At 41.5% G+C, this 20,070-nt stretch overlaps 1 protein-coding gene across 1 annotated transcript in view; it reads left to right on the top strand.

Annotated features, from left to right (window-relative positions):
• Window positions 1-225: 225 nt before the first annotated feature.
• The window catches only part of TRIT1 (tRNA isopentenyltransferase 1), a 47,659-nt gene continuing 27,814 nt past the window's right edge, over window positions 226-20,070 (top strand). Inside the window, exon 1 of the mRNA XM_040231582.1 lies at window positions 226-446. Coding sequence (XP_040087516.1) covers window positions 270-446 — 177 coding nt within the window. The 5' untranslated portion in view covers window positions 226-269. The remainder of the gene's footprint in view (window positions 447-20,070) is intronic.

Below are 20,070 nucleotides of genomic sequence, written 5' to 3' on the forward strand. Positions count from 1 at the left end.
AAAGAAGTGGGTGCTAGTTTAAAAAAGAATAATAGGTATAAATCTATTTTAGATACGGCTGATATGTTCCCATTTAAGAGAGGAGTTAGTTGAGGTTTTCACACTCGCTAGTTGATGGCAGTCACAGCAAGAGCTTCTGAGCTTGGGGACCTTAGTCCCTTGTCTCCTCCTTCCCTCCGCCCTTGCCCTCTAGAGCCCGAAGTCCGCGCAGGCGCACTGACGGTTGCCATGGGGACAGCTGATCCGGCGCAAGCGCAGACGTCTCCAAGATGGCGGCTGCGGCTGCGGCTGCGAGAGCTGTGTCTGTGGGCCCTGGGCTACGGGGCCTGCAGCGGACACTACCTCTTGTAGTGATTCTTGGGGCCACGGGCACCGGCAAATCCACCCTGGCGTTACAGCTCGGCCAGCGGCTCGGTGGCGAGATCGTCAGCGCTGACTCTATGCAGGTATGACAGTGCGGCTGTCCCCGGCCTGGGGAACCGGAGGCCGCGTGCGGGCCTTTGGCCGAGTAGATATCTTGTCGCTTGGTGGAAGTGGGTGAACTCCGAAGCTTGTGGGGCGGAGGGGGCAGAGGACGGGCACCCATAATTAGTAGGCGCCCACCGTACGCCAGACACCGTGCCAACGTCTCATTTACTGCTGACGACTTTACTGTCTGGTGTGTGGGTTCTATTTATTTTCCTTTTACGGACTAGGGAGTTCACCTTGGGAAGCGAAACGACCACCGCCTTGTCACAAAGCGAATATGTGGAGGCGATGGTATTTGAACCTACAAGGTTGACATATAGGTGTCCAATACATACCTTTTGATTGAAAATTATCCCAGAGCTTTAGCTGTTTAGAATTTCCCGCGAAACCAGGATAAATCATTTACCATCTATGATTGTCTGCTGAGGGAATGGATCACCGTGGATAGTCTTGAGACCTGGATTCTCCTCCCTAATCTGCCATCGGCCTAAATAAGGTGACCTAAATAATTAGGTCGTGATTTGTGCTTCGATTGAGGGTGGGTGACATTTGGGGCAAATCTCTGATGGAGGAATTACAAGTTAAGAGTTTTTACAGAGTAAATGAGATGCTTGGTGTGAAATGCCTGCTGCTGAACCTCAGCAAGGAGGGACAGTCCTTCTCCCCACTGTACCCCATAAACCTCTCGGGCATGGTCTCCACCCTCATTAGTTCATTTGGGGGCGACATGACCATCAGCACATATCAGGTGATTGGGATAATTCAACAAATATTTGTTTGCAACCTCTACTTTGTGCTGACTTTGAGAGACAGACTTTAGCTCAAATCCCAGCCTTGCCTTTTCTAAGATATGCAACCTTAGCTTGACCTCTCCATGTCTTTGTTTCTTTTGTAAAATAGGAAGAATAAAATTAGTAACACAATATTATTGCAATGGTTAAACAGATTAAATATGTAAAACACTTAATAGGAGGCAGGTAGTAAGTGCTAAAAATATGGTGAAAGTGAAGTCGCTCAGTCGTGTCTGACTCTTTAGGACCCCATGGACTCTAGCCTATCAGGATCCTTAGTCCTTGGGATTTTCCAGGCAGGAATACCGGAGTGGGTTGCCATTTCCTTCTCCAGGGGATCTTCCCAACCCAGGGATTGAACCTGGGTCTCCCGAATTGTAGGCAGATGCTTTACCGTCTGAGCTTCCAGGGAAGCCCTAAAATTTTGGTACGTGCTATTTTCTGCAAGGCCCTTTTGGAGAGACAAAACTGCATTCCTTGTCCTCAAGGAGTTTTAGTCCAGCTAAACATGAAACAAAGCAAATTAATACATGTTTGAACTGAGATTTTCATGATGCTTTGCAAGGTACGGGAGTGGGAGGTGGAGAGGAGAGAGACTACAAATTTTAGATCTTACATCCATGGGGAAAGTCTAGCACGTGTGTGGAGAATGCAGCAGGTGTGATGCACATTAGGAATCTTACGCTCAGAGGATTCCTTGGCTAGGTGGAACCGTTTCCCCTCCATAAGTGTGCGTCTTTTACTCTCTTTATTTAGGTCTTTACTTAGATGTCACCTTATTGAAGCCTTCTCCGACCGTCTTACTTAAAACAACACACTGTTCCTCCCTGTTTCCCCCTCTTCCTCATATACCACACTTGGCAGGAAAGTGTTCTCAGTAGAACATCTTAATTTTACATCTGTTTTTAAGTAAGTTGGCAGGTCCTGGCAATAAGGGTTGGTGATTGCTCTGTATTAGCTGTTATCCATTATTCAGAAATGTTTCTTTACTCATATCTGTGTGCCACAGGGTTGAGCTTGCTAGAGGTCTTGCTCAAGGTGAAATAGGCCACATCAGTTAGACACTTTGTGTCTTGTACAGTGCTGATGATATAGTAGATCTTGAACATTTGGTGAAATATTTGTTGGCCTGTCTTATCAGAATTACACATCTTGATCCATTTAGATTCTTCCTGTGGTTGTAAGTAACTAGAATATGAGAATTAAATTTCTTTCATCCCTGGGATGCCGTGAGGATTAATTAATGCATGAAAAACACTTTGAAGATAACTGAGCTTTCTGAACTGGCTATGAAAGAGTTAGTCGCTCAGTCAAGATTCTTTGTGACACCGTGAACTGTAGCCCGCCAGGCTCTGTCCAGGAATTATCCGGGCAAGAATGCTGGAGAGGGTAGCCATCCCCTTCTCCAGGGGATCTTCCTGACCCAGGGATTGAACCCAGGTCTCCTGCATTGCAGGCAGATTCTTTACAGTCTGAGCCACCAAGGAAGATTGTGTTTAATTTTGATCATCCCTGGGATATTCATAACATTTCCTCTCATACCCACTGGAAAACTTTGACCTTTGATTTTTACTTTTCAGTTCAGTTAATGAAATGAAGTATCTCTGCCCCTTTCTCTGTGGGTGTACATAGTAGTTCATTTCTACCATTGCTTACCATGCCCCTAATAGGGTAGTGCTACTATGCTTGATTTTTTTTTCTCTGCTTGCTTTTTAAGCAATAGAAAGAGATAAGGCTTTTCAGTGACTTGAGGTTGACTCAAAAAAGTTTTGGCAAACTTGTAAACAAGTGATACTGTGTTTTTAAAAGTTAACTTATTTTTAGTTGTACTAGGTCTTCATTGCCTCCCAAGGCCTTTCTCTGGGTGCGGCGAGAAGGGGCTACTCTGTAATGGTGCACCGGCTTCCCATGGCCGTGGTTTCTCCTGTTGCAGAGCAGAGGTAGGCACTTGGGCTACAGTAGTTGCAGCATGCAGTTTCAGTAGTTGTGGCTTGCGGTTCCCAGAGCACACAGTCTAGTTGTGGCACGAGGGCTTGGTAGCTGCGGCTCTCGGGCTTAGTTGCTCTGGGGCATGTGGAATCTTCCTGGACCAGTGATTGGACCCGTGTCCCCTGCATTGGCAGGCAGATTCTCATCCACTGTGCCACCAGGAAAGTCCCAATGAATGATATTCTTAGTGTTGAAGTTAACCAGCTTCTTTTCTAATTTTATTTTTTATTAACCAGCTTCTTTTCTAATTTTATTTTTTATTAACCAGCTGCTTGAAAGAACAGTTTCAGTTAAATCCACAAGCAGAATCATAACTTAAATTTGTGTAGCACTTTTTATAAAATGCTTCTATATATGCTTTTTTGTCCTCACAATAACCTTGTAAGGTAGATACAATTATCGTTTCACAGGTCTTACAGTGCATAGCAGACCTAGAGTTGGACATAGGTCTCTACTTTCCACGCTCAGTTCCTTACCTATACACAAAACTGTCATCCCTTTTGGATGAGGCAGAAGCTGTGGGAGTCAGTCATTAGAGAGTACTTTTTAACTTGTATGACACTCATCCTTCACACAGAGAAGGCGATGGCACCCCACTCCAGTACTCCTGCCTGGAAAATCCCATGGATGGGGGATCCTGGTGGGCTGCAGTCCATGGGGTCGCGAAGAGTCAGACACAACTGAAGTGACTTAGCAGCAGCAGCAGCATCCTTCACAGGAATATGTTACATTTTGGTCAAGATATAAAATGTATTTTAGGATTCATATTGTGTGAATTCATCATGATATCTCAAGTTGAGTGTTGAACTAAGTGGTGGCCACGTGATGCATTGCTTAGAGGGCTAAAACTTACTGCAGCTGAGACATAATTCACTGTGAATAATTTGATGGTACCAAAGGCAGAGAATGTTTACTGGAACAGAGGAGAAACGAAGGGCTTGTAGAGAGCCTAGAACGAGCAGTAAACTTACTTGTTATAACAGCCACAGAGACGGAAGGGTGACCAAGTGGAAAGTGCGACAAGTAGAAAGTTTTTGCAAGTTTCCAGATTGACCTTTCTAAACCAGCATTTGAATTTTAATAATCTCAGAAGTATACCAGTAACTCAGAAAGGATTGTAAAACACTGTCTTAAATCTTAAACTGTCTTGCGCCTCATACTTCTTATATCATCCTTTTGTCCTACCTTAATTGTTGGGTCATCCCCAAGGCAATCCCAGCAGGGCAGTTTTCATCCAAGGAAAGTACTTGTTTTTGTAAACACTGAAGAAGTAAGTGCTGTAAGTATTGAGGTAGCTTCTTTGAGATAAAACCGCGGTTTGGGGTGATGATATTGTTACAGAATGTGGTAGATAATGACTTGCTTTTATAGCCAGTTAACACCTGAGGTCCTGCCTTGCCTCTCGCCTCTTATTCTTGCGTCAGTGGTTTGTTGAGTAGGAAGTCAGAACTAACTCTCTGAGGAATTACTTGGTTAGGGACTCCTGGGCTCAACTGTGGACTTTTCATGGTAGGTCTGACAAAAGTGAAACACAACCTTTGTGCTTAATTTTCTTTCCAAACTCCAGTTTCACAAGTTGTAGAAGCATACATATTCTCAGCTAGCAGTAAAAGTCTAAATTCAAAGGATAGGTAATACAATCCCTGTTTTCCAGGATGGAAACACTGAGTTGCAGAAAGATTAAAGAGCAGACTGGAGATCACACTACCAGACACTTGCACACCTGGGGATTGGATCTGGCTCTTCTAACTCGTGTAGTGTCTGATATATTGCAGGAAGGCGATACTGAAGGCTTTCTTTTCAGTCTTTTCTTGGCATGTAAATTTAAGGTACAATGCTTTGCCTTTAGTGACTGATGAAACATTGTACTGAGAAATTTGAAGGCACTTGCCAAAAGATGTACAATGGCTGCCTGGAAATACAGACTGCCAACTATATGCCAAGAGAAAATAAACAAAGTGTTCTGTTTGGGTTTATAGAGAGGAAGTATCTCTAATGCCTTATTAGTTCTTCAAGTTCTGTGGAGAAGCAGTAGTCATACATAGGAGCACAGTTCCCTTGTGTTTGCCTAAACCTCCAAGAGGAGAAGCAAGTTATTTTTGGCAGTCTGACTAGTAAGCAGGCTATGTGTCATCTAATAAATGTGGAGTTCTGCGTTCTTTGTCTGCTTTGGGACATAATTTAGGAGCAGTGTTTTCTTTTTTTAAACCAAAGGACTGCTTGTCTGATAGTGCTCAAGGGAGATCTGGCTTGCGTGGGGGAGGGATATGAAAGAAGAGATGGGATAGTGGGGTACAGTGGCTTACTAGGACAGGAAAATGAAAGCTACAAAAGCTTGTTAACTGAGAGGAATGAGGGCTATCCAGAGTCTCCTTGCCACAGCTGACAGAGGCAGTCTTTTAAAGGACTAAGCATGAGAGAGAACCAGAGGAGATACCCCAAATTTTGGGTATTTAAAAAATATATCTAAACAAAAAATATATATATATATTCATTTCTAGGTCCCTGGGTTCACCTCCATTGTGAGTGAATTTGATTTTCCTTTGGCTACCATATTAAGCATGGGTGGGTTGTACACATATATTTAGCTTTTTTTGCAGCTGTGGGAAGAACTTTAGAGTTAAATCTGCCATGTTATATAAGGAAAGAGAAGTGGCTACTGGCTAAATGGGAAGACATGAGAGAGCACATGTGGGTTGCAGTTTCAGATTTGTGAGGATGAGGTGCTGCTCTGATGTTTCAGTGCTGGGGGCCGGGTGCTGAAACAGGAGTATTTATATGAGGGGTGTAAGTTATTTGAGGTACACAAGAATTCACCTGTGTGCTCTGTATGTACTCTAGTATGGCTTAACCGAATTGGTTGTGGTTTCTTGTGTAGTTTGTTGGATTCTTTAGATAATTTGAATCAGACCAGGTTCCCTTTTTCAGTTTACCCAGAGCTTCTGAGCTGGAACTTCACCACTGCTCCTTCCTCATAGCAGCCAGAGTTCAAGCTCTTACCACTGTGCTGTGAATAATAATTATACCAAAAATGATAACAATACAAAAATATATGTCAGGCAGTGTTTTAAACGTTTGTCGTATCTCATTTAATATGCTCACTGCAGCCTTAGGTGGTAGACACTACTGTTATCTCACCCCTAAAAATTACTTCTTGAACCCTCATCTCTGTATCCTGTGTTTTTTTCTCCGTCTCTTCCTATTTGTTTATCCATTCATCTTCCATCCCATTCTTTTCCGATATACCACTGTATACATTTTATCAGGCAGAGAAGGAAAAAGAATATTCCTGATGAAAGAACAGCATGAGCAAAGTAAAGGAAGGGTGAAAATGCATGGTATGTTTTCAAGACATGACCAGCAACTATCATTGGCATAGACACTAGAAGGATAGCAGTCAGAGGTGAAACTAAAAATACAGACCCTGAGGCCCTTGAGAGGCATGCCGTGAGGTTTGGGGTTTTAAATGTGGGAATGATAGTAAATATTTCAGAAGGTAACTCTGAGGCCTGGGTGGAGAATGGGTTAGGGATAAACAGTTTAGGATTCTGTTACATTAGCCTGGGTAAGAGGGGCTGGAGTTGAGTTGTGGCTGGGAAAAGGGGTAATCATTTTGATGTTTTGGAGACAGAATCAATAGGATTTTAGTTACTGAAGTGGAAGCATTGTAAGGAAAAAAGATGGAGAACAAAGCCTTTTTGTGTTTGGAAAAAAGAAAACATGCTTGTTTAAAAAAATCCAAATAATATACAAAAGTTCCAAGGAAATATCACCATAATCTTAGTGTCCAAAGGTAACCATTTTGACATTTTGGTGCACATCCTTCTAGACCTTTTGTTTGTGTATTTGTACATGTATGTATATGTGTTTTTTCCAATTTACAAAAATTATAAAATACATTAACAAAATTTATCACCTTAACCATTTTTAACTGTACAATTCTGTGGTGTTAAATGCGTTCATGATGTTGTATAACCACTCTCCATTTCCATAACTCTTTTCATCTTGCAAAACTGAAACTCTGTAAACAAGGCCCTGCTGTATAGCACAGAGAACTGTATTCAGTATCCGATTATGAACCGTAATGGAAAAGAATATTAAAAAAGAATGTGTGTATATGTATAACTGAATCCCTTTGCTGCTGCTACTGCTGCTGCTAAGTCACTTCAGTTGTGTCCGACTCTGTGCGACATCATAGACAGCAGCCCACCAGGCTTTCCCGTCTCCGGGATTCTCCAGGCAAGAACACTGGAGTGGGTTGCCATTTCCTTCTCCAGTGCATGAAAGTGAAAAGTGAAAGTGAAGTTGCTCAGTCGTGTCTGACCCTCAGCGACCCCATGGCCTGCAGCCTATCAGGCTCCTCCGCCCATGGGATTTTCCAGGCAAGAGTACTGGAGTGGGGTGCCATTGCCTGCGCCCTTAAATTAACGCAAATTGTAAATCAACTATACTTCAATAAAAAACAATGATTAAAAAATAAAGAAAATTAGATATTTTTCAAATTAAAAAGAAATCGAAAACTCTGTACTCGTTAAGTAATAACTCCCTATTCCTCCTTTCTCCCAGCCTTGGCAACCACCATCCTGTATTCTGTGTCTGATTTTGACTACTCTTACATAACTTATATAAGTGGAGTCATATGATATTTGTCTGTTTTGTGACTTGCTTATTTCACTTAGCCTAACGTCCTCAGGTTCATTCATGTGATTCTTTTTAACATAAGTTAACTCATACATTTCATGCTGCTCTGTAGCTTGCTGTTGCCCCCCTTAACAATGTGTTACAGTTTTCTTTATGTGTTAATGTATATAACTTGGTATCAGTGGTCTCAATCTGGGGTAATTTACCCTCCCACCCCCACCCTAGGGGACACTTGACAATCTCTTGGAGACATTTTCACTTGTAAAAAATGGAAAGGTGGGTTCCTGGCATCTAGTGGGCAGAGGCCAGGAATGCTGCAGAACATCCTACCATATGTAAAACAGCCCCTCCCAGCAAGGGTTTACCTGGCCCCAAATGTCAATATAGTGTACTGAGGTTGAGAAACCCTGTTCTACATTACTGTTAGCTTTTAAATTTTGGAGCAATTATAGATTTACACAGGGATGTCAAAGATAGTCCGTGTCCAACTCTTTGCGATCCCATGGACTGGAGCACGCCAAGCTTCCCTGTCCTTCACCATCTCCCGGAACTTGCTCAAAGTCATGTCCATTGAGTCAGTGATGCCATCCAACCTTCTCCTCCTCTGCTATCCCCTTCTCCTCCTGCCTTCAGTCTTTCCCAGCATCAGGGTCTTTTCTAATGAGTCGGCTCTTTGCATCACATGGCCAAAGTACTGGAGCTTCAGCTTCAGCTTCAGCATTAGTCCTTCCAGTGAATGTTCAGGCTTGATTTCCTTTAGGATTGACTGGTTGAATCTCCTTGCAGTCCAAAGGACTCCCAAGAGTCTTCTTTAACACCACAGTTCAAAAGCATCAATTCTTCAGTGCTCAGCCTTCTTTATGGTCCGACTCTCACATCCATACATAACTATTGGAAAAACCATAGCTTTGACTCTATGGACCTTTGTTGGTAAAGTGATATCTCTGTTTTTTAATATGCTGTCTAGGTTGGTCATAGCTTTTCTGCCAAGGAGCAAGCACCTTTTAATTTCATGGCTGCAGTCACCATCATCTGCAGTGATTTTGGAGCCCCTAAAATAAAGTCTGTCACTTTCTGTTGTTTTGCCATCTATTTGCCATGAAGTGATGGGACTGGAGGTCATGATCTTCGTTTTTTTAATGTTGGGTTTTAAGCCAGCTTTTTTACTCTCTTCTTTCACCTTCGTCAACAGGCTCTTTAGTTCCTCTTTGCTTTCTGCCATAATCCCATACTGAGTTATTTATTTTATTGATCAGACTGTTTCAGCTTTGATTATTGGGTGCTCTTTCACGCTGATGCTTGCATCCTTTGGCATGTCCCATATTTGTTTGTTTAGCACTTCCTTACTTTCTGGCAGTGCAAGATGCTTTCATCTTAGTTTGTCCTGTTTCAGTTCTAGAATCAGCCGTTTTTCTGAGGAGCCTTGGTTCCTTTTACTGGTGAATGGCAGTCAGATACAAAGTACTGGGTGCTAATTGTGCTTGTTGCTACTAGGATATCATTGCTTCTAATCCTTTCAATGGGAAGAGCTAGGCAACATATGTACATACACTAATTCATGCATACCCAAATATCTATGTTTATTTCTGTATCTATCTATGTAGTTGTTAAAATAAACTTGAGTTTATACTGATATCTCTGACTCTATTCCACCACAGGTTTTATTCTGATCTTTCCTTCTTGTTATTTGTGACTTCTTCCTCAGGGTAATAAACCTGGCTCTCCTTGTCTACAAATATTTCTTTTTTTGTACAACCTGTAAAATAGTTTAACTAGTTAATCCTGTGAGAAACAAACTTACCAACTAGAGTATAATATGTGTATATAATTCATTTTGCCGTTTTAGCCATATAGTATCTAGCCATAACATTGTTTTTCAAAGTTATTTAGGTCAACTCCCGTTCTCGCCCTTCAGTGAGATTATGTCATACATCTGTAATATAATTAGATTCATTTATTGCAGACTGCATTCTGTCCTGGTTCCTCAGTCATTCTGGTTAGTATTAAGTTTGCATACGGTACAGAACATTCATTTTTGTGTACCGTTCTTTGGGTTTTGCAAATGGAGAGAGTCGGGTGTCTGCCATCAGATATACTGAGCCGCTTTCATCACTAAAAATTGCCTGTGTCCTCTTTGTGGTCACCTCCTCTACCTACACCGATTTTTGGCAACCACTGATCTGTTTTCCATCCCTGTGTTTTGCCTTTTCTAGAAGGTCATATACGTGGAGTCATACAGTACTCAACCTTTGGGGTCTGACCTTTTTTTTTTTGGCCATGCGGTAGCATGTGGGATCTCAGTTTCCCAACTAGGGGTCAAACCCAGGTCCTCTGCAGTGGAAGTGTGCAGTCTTAACCACTGGACCATCAGGGAAGTCCACGGTCTGACTTTTTTCACTTGGCAAAATACATTTAAAATTCTTCCATGTAGTTACATGAGTCTGTTTCTCTTGATTGTTGAGTATTATTCCATTGTACATTATGTGTTGTTTCATCTATGAAACGACATCTGAATTTCCAGTTTAAAGAAAATAGGTAATGATTTAACTTTACAGGACTGGTTAACTAAGAAAATAGTTTCCAAAAATAGTTTAGGAAACTACTAAATTGTTTCCCAAAATGACTGTACCATTATGTATTCCTACCAGCAGTGAATGAAAATTTTTGTTTCTTTCTTTCGGCATTTGATATTGTTGTTGCTTTTAATTTTAACAATTCCAAGAGGTGTGTTGCTGGAATCTCATTGTGGTTAATTCAAATTCCCCTAAAGGTTAATGATGTTGAACATCTTTTCATATGTTTATTTGCTCTCTCCGTATATCTTTGGTGAAATATCTGTCTGATCTCTTTTCGGGAGGGGCTGTCTTATTGTTGAATTTTAGGGGGTTTTAAAAAAATGTATTTTGGGTACAAATCCTTTATATAGAATGTTATTTGCAAATATTTTATTCTAGTCTGTATCTTATTTTTTCATTCTCTTCAGTGTCTTTCACAGAACAAAGTTTTACATCTTCATTAAGTCCAATGTATCTATTTTTTCTTCTGTGGGTTGTGTCTTTGGTGTCATATCTTAAAAACTCACTGCAGGGAGTTCTTGGCAGCCCAGTGGTTAGGGCTCAGTGCTTTCAGTGCCATGGCTCCAGGTTCAGTCCCTGGTCTATGAACTAAGATCACATAAGCAGGGGACCCTGCCAAAAAGAAAAAAAGCAAGAACAAAAAAACAAGACACTAACTCATTGCCAAGTCCATAGACATGCTGATTTTTCTCCTGTTCTTTAAAAAAGAAGTTTATATATACAACATACACATATATATATATACACACAAACACACGTGAGTTTTATAGCTTTTCATTTTACATTTAGACCTGTGATCTACTTTGAGTGAATTTTTATATAAGGTTGTGAGATACGTATGGATATCCAGTTGAACCAGATCTGATACTATTCTTTCTCCGTTGAATTGCCTTTGTCAAAGACCAGTTGACTATTTTTGTGAGTCTACTTCTGGGGCCTCTATTCTGTTCCATTGATCTGTTTGTCTATTCTTTTGCCAGTATCACTTTGTCTTTAGTTACTGTACCTTTATAATAGGTCGTGAGATTAGATAGTGTAAGCTGTACAACTTTCTACATTATTGTTTTTGATCTCTGTGTAGTATTCCATTTCATAGATGTATCATAATTTACTTAACCATGTTTCTTCTGAAGGACATTTAGTAAGTTTAATTTTTTTTTTTTTTTTTTTTTTTTTTTTTGCTTAATAAATGATGCTGAGATGAACATCTTTGCACACACATCTCTTCCTATTTGTGTAATTCTCTCTCAGGATAAATTTCTGGAATGGGATTGCCAGATGAGAGGGTGCACATGTTACTTTTTTCCAGTTTTCTAAGGGCTTTATTAGAGGAGGTACTTAAATTTTTCTTATTGAGGTTCAATTAATGTAATATTAACCATTTTAAAATGAAAAATTCAGGGACTTTACTGGTGGTCCAGTGGTTAAGACACCACACTTTCACTGCAGAGGACACTGGTTTGATCCCAGTTTGGGGAACTAAGATCCTGCATGCCTTGAGGTACAGCCAAAAAAAAAAGAGAACAATTTATTGGCACTTAGTACATTTGCAGTTTACCTCTGTCTAGTTCTGAAACATTTCCATCACCCTGAAAGAAAACCCCGTAACTATTAAGCCATTACTTTTGAGTTTCCCTTTCTCCCCCAGCACCTGGGAGCCGCCAGTCTGCTTTTAGGAACAGATAGATTTTATCTGTTTTGGATATTTCATATAAATGGTATCATATAACACATGACCTTTTATGTCTGACTTCTTTCACTTGCATTGATTGTAGCTTGTGTTGGTGCTTCATTTCTGTTGATGGTTGAATAGACATTCCGGTGTATGGATAGATCGCAGTTTATCCATCTATTGACGGACATTAGCACCTTTAGGCTATTGTGAATAGTGCTGCTGTGAACATAGGTTTACATGTTATTTGAGTATCTGTTTTAAATTATTTTGGGAATATACCTAGGATTGGAGTAGAATTGCTGGGTTATATGGTAATTCTGTAGCTTTTTGAGGAATTGCCAAACTGCTTTACACAGTGGCTATATCATTTTGCATTCCTGTTATCAGTGTATGAGGACAGCAATTTCTCCACATCTTCTCCAGCACTTACTTACCTTGAAAAAAATTGTAGCCACCCTAGTGGATCTAAAAGTAGTATCTCATTGTGGTTTGGGTTTACACTTCCCTGGTGACTGTTGGACATCTTTTCGTGTGTTCATTGGCTATTCATGTATTGTCTTTGGAGAAATGTCTGTTCAGGTCCTTTGCTCATTTTTAAATTGGGTCTGTTGTTTTTTGTTTGAGTTGCACACATTACATTTTTTCTCTTGTTGCTTATCAATTTAAAAAAATTTTTAATTGCAGGATAATTGCTTTACAATATTGTGTTGGCTTTTGCCATTTTTGCCATATACAGTGTGAGTCAGCCATGAGTATACACACATTGCCAGACTGCTTTCAATAAAGTTTACCTGTGGTATGTCTATTTCCCCTTACCCTTGCAATTCTGTATGTTATCCACCTTTTTCTTTGTTGTCAGTCTGGTGGACAACAAATGGATTTTATTTAAATTTCATTTTGAGATAAATTGTCTTTTCAAGGGTGCCTTGGGCATTTGTGTTTTTCTTTTTTGAATTTCCTGTTCAGTATCTCTTCTGCTTACTTCTGTATAGCAGTTTTCATTTTTGTGTTTATAATTGGAAATATTGTTTCAGTTGGTCATTTGTCTTTTGACTTTTATGATTTTTTTTTGCATATAAAGGCTTTTAATTTGTATATTCTTGAACGCTTTTTAGGAGTACAAGTTAGCTTTAACATTCTCTTAGAAAGAGTTCATGACTGAAGTTGATAATCCATTGAGCTGTTGGAATATGCAGATGTGAATAAAAGATGTTGATTCTCTAGTGTAAATGAAGATACATCAGGGGCTCCTTGCCTTCACTCTGCATGTTATTCTCCTCTTGGAGTCTCATGTAGATGCAGATTGAACGTGGGATCCTGCATTGTCCAGGCTTACTTAGGTCTGCATACCTTTGGTTAGCTACTTTCCTTTCTCTCTCTCTTTTTTCCACATCTTGCTGCCTAGCACAGTACTTGGAACAGTGGTTTGCACCTTAGCTGTTCTTTGAAATCACCCAGTTCAGTTCAGTTCAGTCACCCAGTCGTGTCCGACTCTTTGTGACCCCATGAATCGCAGCACGCCAGGCCTCCCTGTTCATCATCATCTCCCGGAGTTCACTCAGACTCAGGTCCATTGAGTCCGTGATGCCATCCAGCCATCTCATCCTCTGTCGTCCCCTTCTCCTCCTGCCCCCAATCCCTCCCAGCATCAGAATCTTTTCCAGTGAGTCAACTCTTCGCATGAGATGGCCAAAGTACTGGAGCTTCAGCTTTAGCATCATTCCTTCCAAAGAAATCCCAGGGTTGATCTCCTTCAGAATGGACTGGTTGGATCTCCTTGCAGACCAAGGGACTCTCAAGAGTCTTCTCCAACACCACAGTTCAAAAGCATCAATTCTTCAGCACTCAGCCTTCTTGACAGTCCAACTCTCACATCCATACATGACCACAGGAAAAACCATAGCCTTGACTAGACGGACCTTAGTCAGCAAAGTAATATCTCTGCTTTTGAATATACTATCTAGGTTGGTCATAACTTTTTTTCCAAGGAGTAAACGTCTTTTAATCTCACGGCTGCAGTCATCATCTGCAGTGATTTTGGAGCCCCAAAAAATAAAGTCTGCCATTGTTTCCACTGTTTCCCCATCTATTTCCCATGAAGTGATGGGACCTGATGCCATGATCTTCCTTTTCTGAATGTTGAGTTTTAAGCCAACTTTTTCACTTTCCTCTTTCACTTTCATCAAGAGGCTTTTTAGCTCCTCTTCACTTTCTGCCATAAGGGTGGTGTCATCTGCATATCTGAGGTTATTGATATTTCTCCCGGCAGTCTTGATTCCAGCTTGTGTTTCTTCCAGTCCAGCGTTTCTCATGATGTACTCTGCATAGAAGTTAAATAAGCAGGGTGACAATATACAGCCTTGACGTACTCCTTTTCCTATTTGGAACCAGTCTGTTGTTCCATGTCCAGTTCTAACTGTTGCTTCCTGACCTGCATACAGATTTCTCAAGAGGCAGGTTAGGTGGTCTGGTATTCCCATCTCTTTCAGAATTTTCCACAGTTTCTTGTGATCCACACAGTCAAAAGCTTTGGCATAGTCAATAAAGCAGAAGTAGATGTTTTTTTGGAACTCTCTTGCTTTTTCCATGATCCAGCGGATGTTGGCAATTTGATCTCTGGTTCCTCTGCATTTTCTAAAACCAGCTTGAACATCAGGGAGTTCACTGTTCACGTATTGCTGAAGCCTGGCTTGGAGAATTTTGAGCATTACTTTACTAGCATGTGAGATGAGTGCAACTGTGCGGTAGTTTGAGCATTCTTTTGCATTTCCTTTCTTTGGAGTGGGAATGAAAACTGACCTTTTCCAGTCTTGTGGCCACTGCTGAGTTTTCCAAATTTGCTGGCATATTGAGTGCGGCACTTGAACAGCATCATCTTTCAGGATTTGAAACAGCTCAACTGGAATTCCATCACCTCCACTAGCTTTGTTCAGAGTGATGCTTTCTAAGGCCCACTTGACTTCACATTCCAAGATGTCTGGCTCTAGATTAGTGATCACATCATCATGATTATCTGGGTCGTGAAGATCTTTTTTGTACAGTTTTTCCATGTATTCTTGCCACCTCTTCTTAATATCTTCTGCTTCTGTTAGGTCCATACCATTTCTGTCCTTTATCAAGCCCATCTTTGCATGAAATGTTCCCTTGGTATCTCTAATTTTCTTGAAGAGATCTCTAGTCTTTCCCATTCTGTTCTTTTCCTCTATTTCTTTGCATTGATCTCTGAAGAAGGCTTTCTTAGCTCTTCTTGCTGTTCTTTGGAACTCTGCATTCAGATACTTATATCTTTCCTTTTCTCCTTTGCTTTTCTCCTCTCTTCTTTTCACAGCTATTTGTAAGGCCTCCCCAGACAGCCATTTTGCTTTTTTGCATTTCTTTTCCATGGGGATGGTCCTGATCCCTGTCTCCTGTACAGTGTCACGAACCTCATCCCATAGTTCATCAGGCACTCTATCTATCAGATCTAGGCCCTTAAATATATTTCTCACTTCCACTGTATAATCATAAGGGATTTGATTTAGGTCATACCTGAATGGTCTAGTGGTTTTCCCTACTTTCTTCAATTTGAGTCTGAATTTGGTAATAAGGAGTTCATGATCTGAGCCACAGTCAGCTCCTGGTCTTGTTTTTGTCGACTGTATAGAGCTTCTCCATCTTTGGCTGCATAAAATATAATCAATCTGATTTCGGTGTTGACCATCTGGTGATGTCCATGTGTAGAGTCTTCTCTTGTGTTGTTGGAAGAGGGTGTTTGCTATGAAATCGCCCAGAGAGCATTAAAAAAATATTGATGCATGGGCTTATAGTAGTCAGTAAATACCTGTTGATTCCGATTACATGATTTGCCTAATTTTCCAGGTGCCAGTATTCTCTCCTAACTTACAGTCCTAGTTTTTACTCTAAGGTCTTCATTTAACTCATTTATTTTACCCTGGTTGTTGTTGTTCAGTTGCTAAGTCGTGTGTGACCCTTTGCGACCCCATGGAATGTAGCCTGTCAGGTTTCCTTGGGATTTCCCAGGCAAGAATACTGAAGTGGGTTGACATTTCCTTCTCCAGGGGATCCTCCCAGACCAGAGATTGAACCCCAGTCTCCTGCATTGTTGGCAGGCAGATTCTTTACCACTGAATCATCAGGGAAGCCCATTTAGCCTGGTAGGCAGTTTTATTTACTGGGAAAACTGGGTTTTAGTCCCAGCTTTGTCACTAACCACTGTATATATAACCTTGGAAAGTTCCTACTCCTCCCTAGGCTTTAATTTCCTCTTGGCTGTGTTAGGGAGGGGAAACTTATTGGATTAGTTTAAGTCCAGATAGTAAATATTTTATGCTTTGTGGGCCATACAGTATCTATTTGTCACAGTGTCTGAAACCCCTTTCAGCTCTGGTGTTTTGCAGTTCTGCTCTTTCAAACCCTAGTCAGGGATCTCACCACAAAAAGCCAAGGAAAATATAGATACCGAGTATTTTGTGTACTGCTTACCATCTGTCTGGCACAGTTCTAAACACTTTGCATGTATTAACTTTATTCCTCAGAATAACCCAGCAAGGAGTGTAGGTGCTGTTTTTATCCCCATTTTACAGACGCAAACTTGAGGCAAAGAGAAATTAGAGACTAAACCTGCCAAATGAAGGCTACCACTGGGTAGTAGAGCCAGGTTTGAACCTGGATTTTCTGGATCCAGTGTGCTATGCTCGTCTCCCTGCCTTAGACACACACCTCCAAATAATGGAGCACCTCAGCTATTATTCTCCATCCTAAGAAAAAGTATCAGTGAAGCCATCAAGAGTGGGCCAGTCTTGAGGCTGTGAAGATGACCACAGAATAGAAGCTTTATTATTAACTCTGTTTTCTTCTCTTAAACCAGCCCTTTTGTTTCTCTCTTAGCATTATGTTCATATGGCATTGTCCGTGTGTCTATTTCTAGCTTTCTGTCACACTGACTCTTTCTTTACTTTGGGCTGTGCTGGGTCTTTGTTGCTTCCTCCAGTTGCGGTGAGCGAGGCTGCTCTCTCTGGTTGCGGTGCGCAGGCTTCTCTTTGGGGTGGCTTCTCTTGTTGCGGAGCACGGGCTCAAGGCGTGCGGTCTTCCGTGGTTGCGGCACACAGGCTCTAGAACTCGGGCTCGGTAGTCGTGGCGCACGGGCTTAGCTGCTCCACAGCGTGTGGATCATCTTCCCGGATCAGGGATCGAACGGGTGTTCCCTGCATTGCTCGGTGGATTGCAACCGCTAGACTCCCAGGGAGGCCCTGCCATGTTTCCTCTTGAACACGTTGAAGGGGTTCAGTGTATGGCAACTGTTTTCTCCTCAGCTTCTCAAATTTAATTTCACCTCAGTAGAAATTCATTACTTCAGGCAAGCAAACAGACTAGGGTCAAATGAGGATAAAAATTCTACTGATAAGAGGCAGCAGAGGGGACTTCCCTGGCAGTCTGGTGCTTAAGACTGTGCTTCCGCTGCAGTTTGATCTCTGGTTGAGGAACTAAGATTGCGCATGCCATGTGTCATGCAGCCCCCCCCCCCCCACCCGCCCGCCAACAGGCAGCAGAAACTGCTTGGGTTATAGGCAAAGCACCCTGCTTTAGCCCTACCTCCCCTGCCATCAGTTATATGGCCAGGGTTGCTCTTTGAGCCTCATTATTCTCAATACAAAAGTTCAGGTGATTAGACTGGTTATGTTATCTCTGAATTTCCTTATATCAGTGTTTGCAGGTGGACTTCTAAGCACCCACTGCAAAGGCTCTGCATTGCAAAATTTCTCATATTTTCACTTAAAAGTATGTGCTAATTTTGCATTCTCTGATCTGATCTCTCTGTATTTATTAGATGTCAAAATGTTTCAGCTGCTTGTTGCCACCAAGTAAAGATTGATTACACGTTGTATGAAAAAGCAGAGATAGCACTTTGCCGACAAAGGTCTATATAGTCAGAGCTATGGTTTTTCTAGTAGTCATGTATAGATGTGAGAATTAGACATAAAAGAAGGCTGAGCACCAAAGAATTGGTCCTTTTGAACTGTGGTGTTGGAGAAGACTCTTGAGAGTCCCTTGGACTGCAAGGAGATCAAACCAGTCAATCCTGAAGGAAATCAAGCCTGAATAATCATTGGAAGGACTGATGCTGAAGCTGAAGCTTCAATACTTTGGCAATGTGATGCAAAGAGCCAACTCATTGGGAAAGAACCTGATGCTGGGAAAGATTAAGGACAAAAGGAGAATGGGACAGCAGAGGATGAGATGGTTGGATGGCATCACTGACTCAATGGACATGAGTTTGAGCAAGCTCTGGGAGATAGTGAAGGACAGGGAAGCCTGGCCTGCTGCAATCCATGGGGTCTCTAAGATTCAGACCCGTCTTAGTGACTGAATAACAACAACAAAGATAGATTCGCTGAAAGAATACATCACGTACATATTATGTGCGCACTTTTAATTTGATAATCATAGCCTTATGTGATTCTAGTCCCTTTTCTTTTGAAGAGACAATATCTCTATAGGAAAGTAAAAGCCATCAGTTCAGTTCAGTTCACTTCAGTCGCTCAGTTGTGTCCGACTCTTTGCGACCCCGTGAATCGCAGTACACTAGGCCTCCCTGTCTATCACCATCTCCCGGAGTTCACTCAGACTCATGTCCATCGAGTCGGTGATGCCATCCAGCCATCTCATCCTCAGTCATCCCCTTCTTCTCCTGCCCCCAATCCCTCCCAGCATCAGAGTCTTTTCCAATGAGTCAACTTTTTGCATGAAGTGGCCAAAGTACTGGAATTTCAGCTTTAGCATCATTTCTTCCAAAGAAATCCCAGGGCTGATCTCCCTCAGAATGGACTGGTTGGATCTCCTTGCAGTCCAAGGGACTCTCAAGAGTCTTCTCCAACACCACAGTTCAAAAGCATCAATTCTTCGGTGCTCAGCCTTCTTCACAGCCCAACTCTCACATCCATACATGACCACAGGAAAAATCATAGCCTTGACTAGACAGACCTTAGTCGGCAAAGTAATATCTCTGCTTTTGAATATGCTATCTAGGTTGGTCATAACTTTTCTTCCAAGGAGTAAGTGTCTTTTAATTTCATGGCTGCAGTCACCATCTGCAGTGATTTTGGAGCCCATAAAAATAAAGTCTGACACTGTTTCCCCATCTATTTGCCATGAAGTGATGGGACTGGATGCCATGATCTTTGTTTTCAGAATGTTGAGCTTTAAGCCAACTTTTTCACTCTCCTCTTTCACTTTTATCAAGAGGCTTTTTAGCTCCTCTTCACTTTCTGCCATAAGGGTGGTATCTGCATATCTGAGGTTATTGATATTTCTCCCGGCAATCTTGATTCCAGCCTGTGCTTTTTCCAGTCCAGCGTTTCTCATGATGTACTCTGCATAGAAGTTAAATAAGCAGGGTGACAATATACAGCCTTGACGTACTCCTTTTCCTATTTGGAACCAGTCTGTTGTTCCATGTCCAGTTCTAACTGTTGCTTCCTGACCTGCATACAGATTTCTTAAGAGGCAGGTTAGGTGGTCTGGTATTCCCATCTCTTTCAGAATTTTCCACAGTTTATTATGATCTATACAGTCAAAGGCTTTGGCATAGTCAATAAAGCAGAAATAGATGTTTTTTTGGAACTCTCTTGCTTTTTCCATGATCCAGCGGATGTTGGCAATTTGATCTCTGGTTCCTCTGCCTTTTCTAAAACCAGCTTGAACATCAGGAAGTTAACGGTTCACATATTGCTGAAGCCTAGCTTGGAGAATTTTGAGCATTACTTTACTAGCGTGTGAGATGAGTGCAATTGTGCGGTAGTTTGAGCATTCTTTTGCATTGCTTTTCTTTGAGATTGGAATGAAAACTGACCTTTTCCAGTCCTGTGGCCACTGCTGAGTTTTCCAAATTTGCTGGCATATTGAGTGCAGCACTTTCACAGCATCATCTTTC

Source organism: Oryx dammah, unplaced genomic scaffold, assembly GCF_014754425.2.
Source record: "Oryx dammah isolate SB20612 unplaced genomic scaffold, SCBI_Odam_1.1 HiC_scaffold_28, whole genome shotgun sequence".
NCBI classification, from domain to species: domain Eukaryota; kingdom Metazoa; phylum Chordata; class Mammalia; order Artiodactyla; family Bovidae; genus Oryx; species Oryx dammah.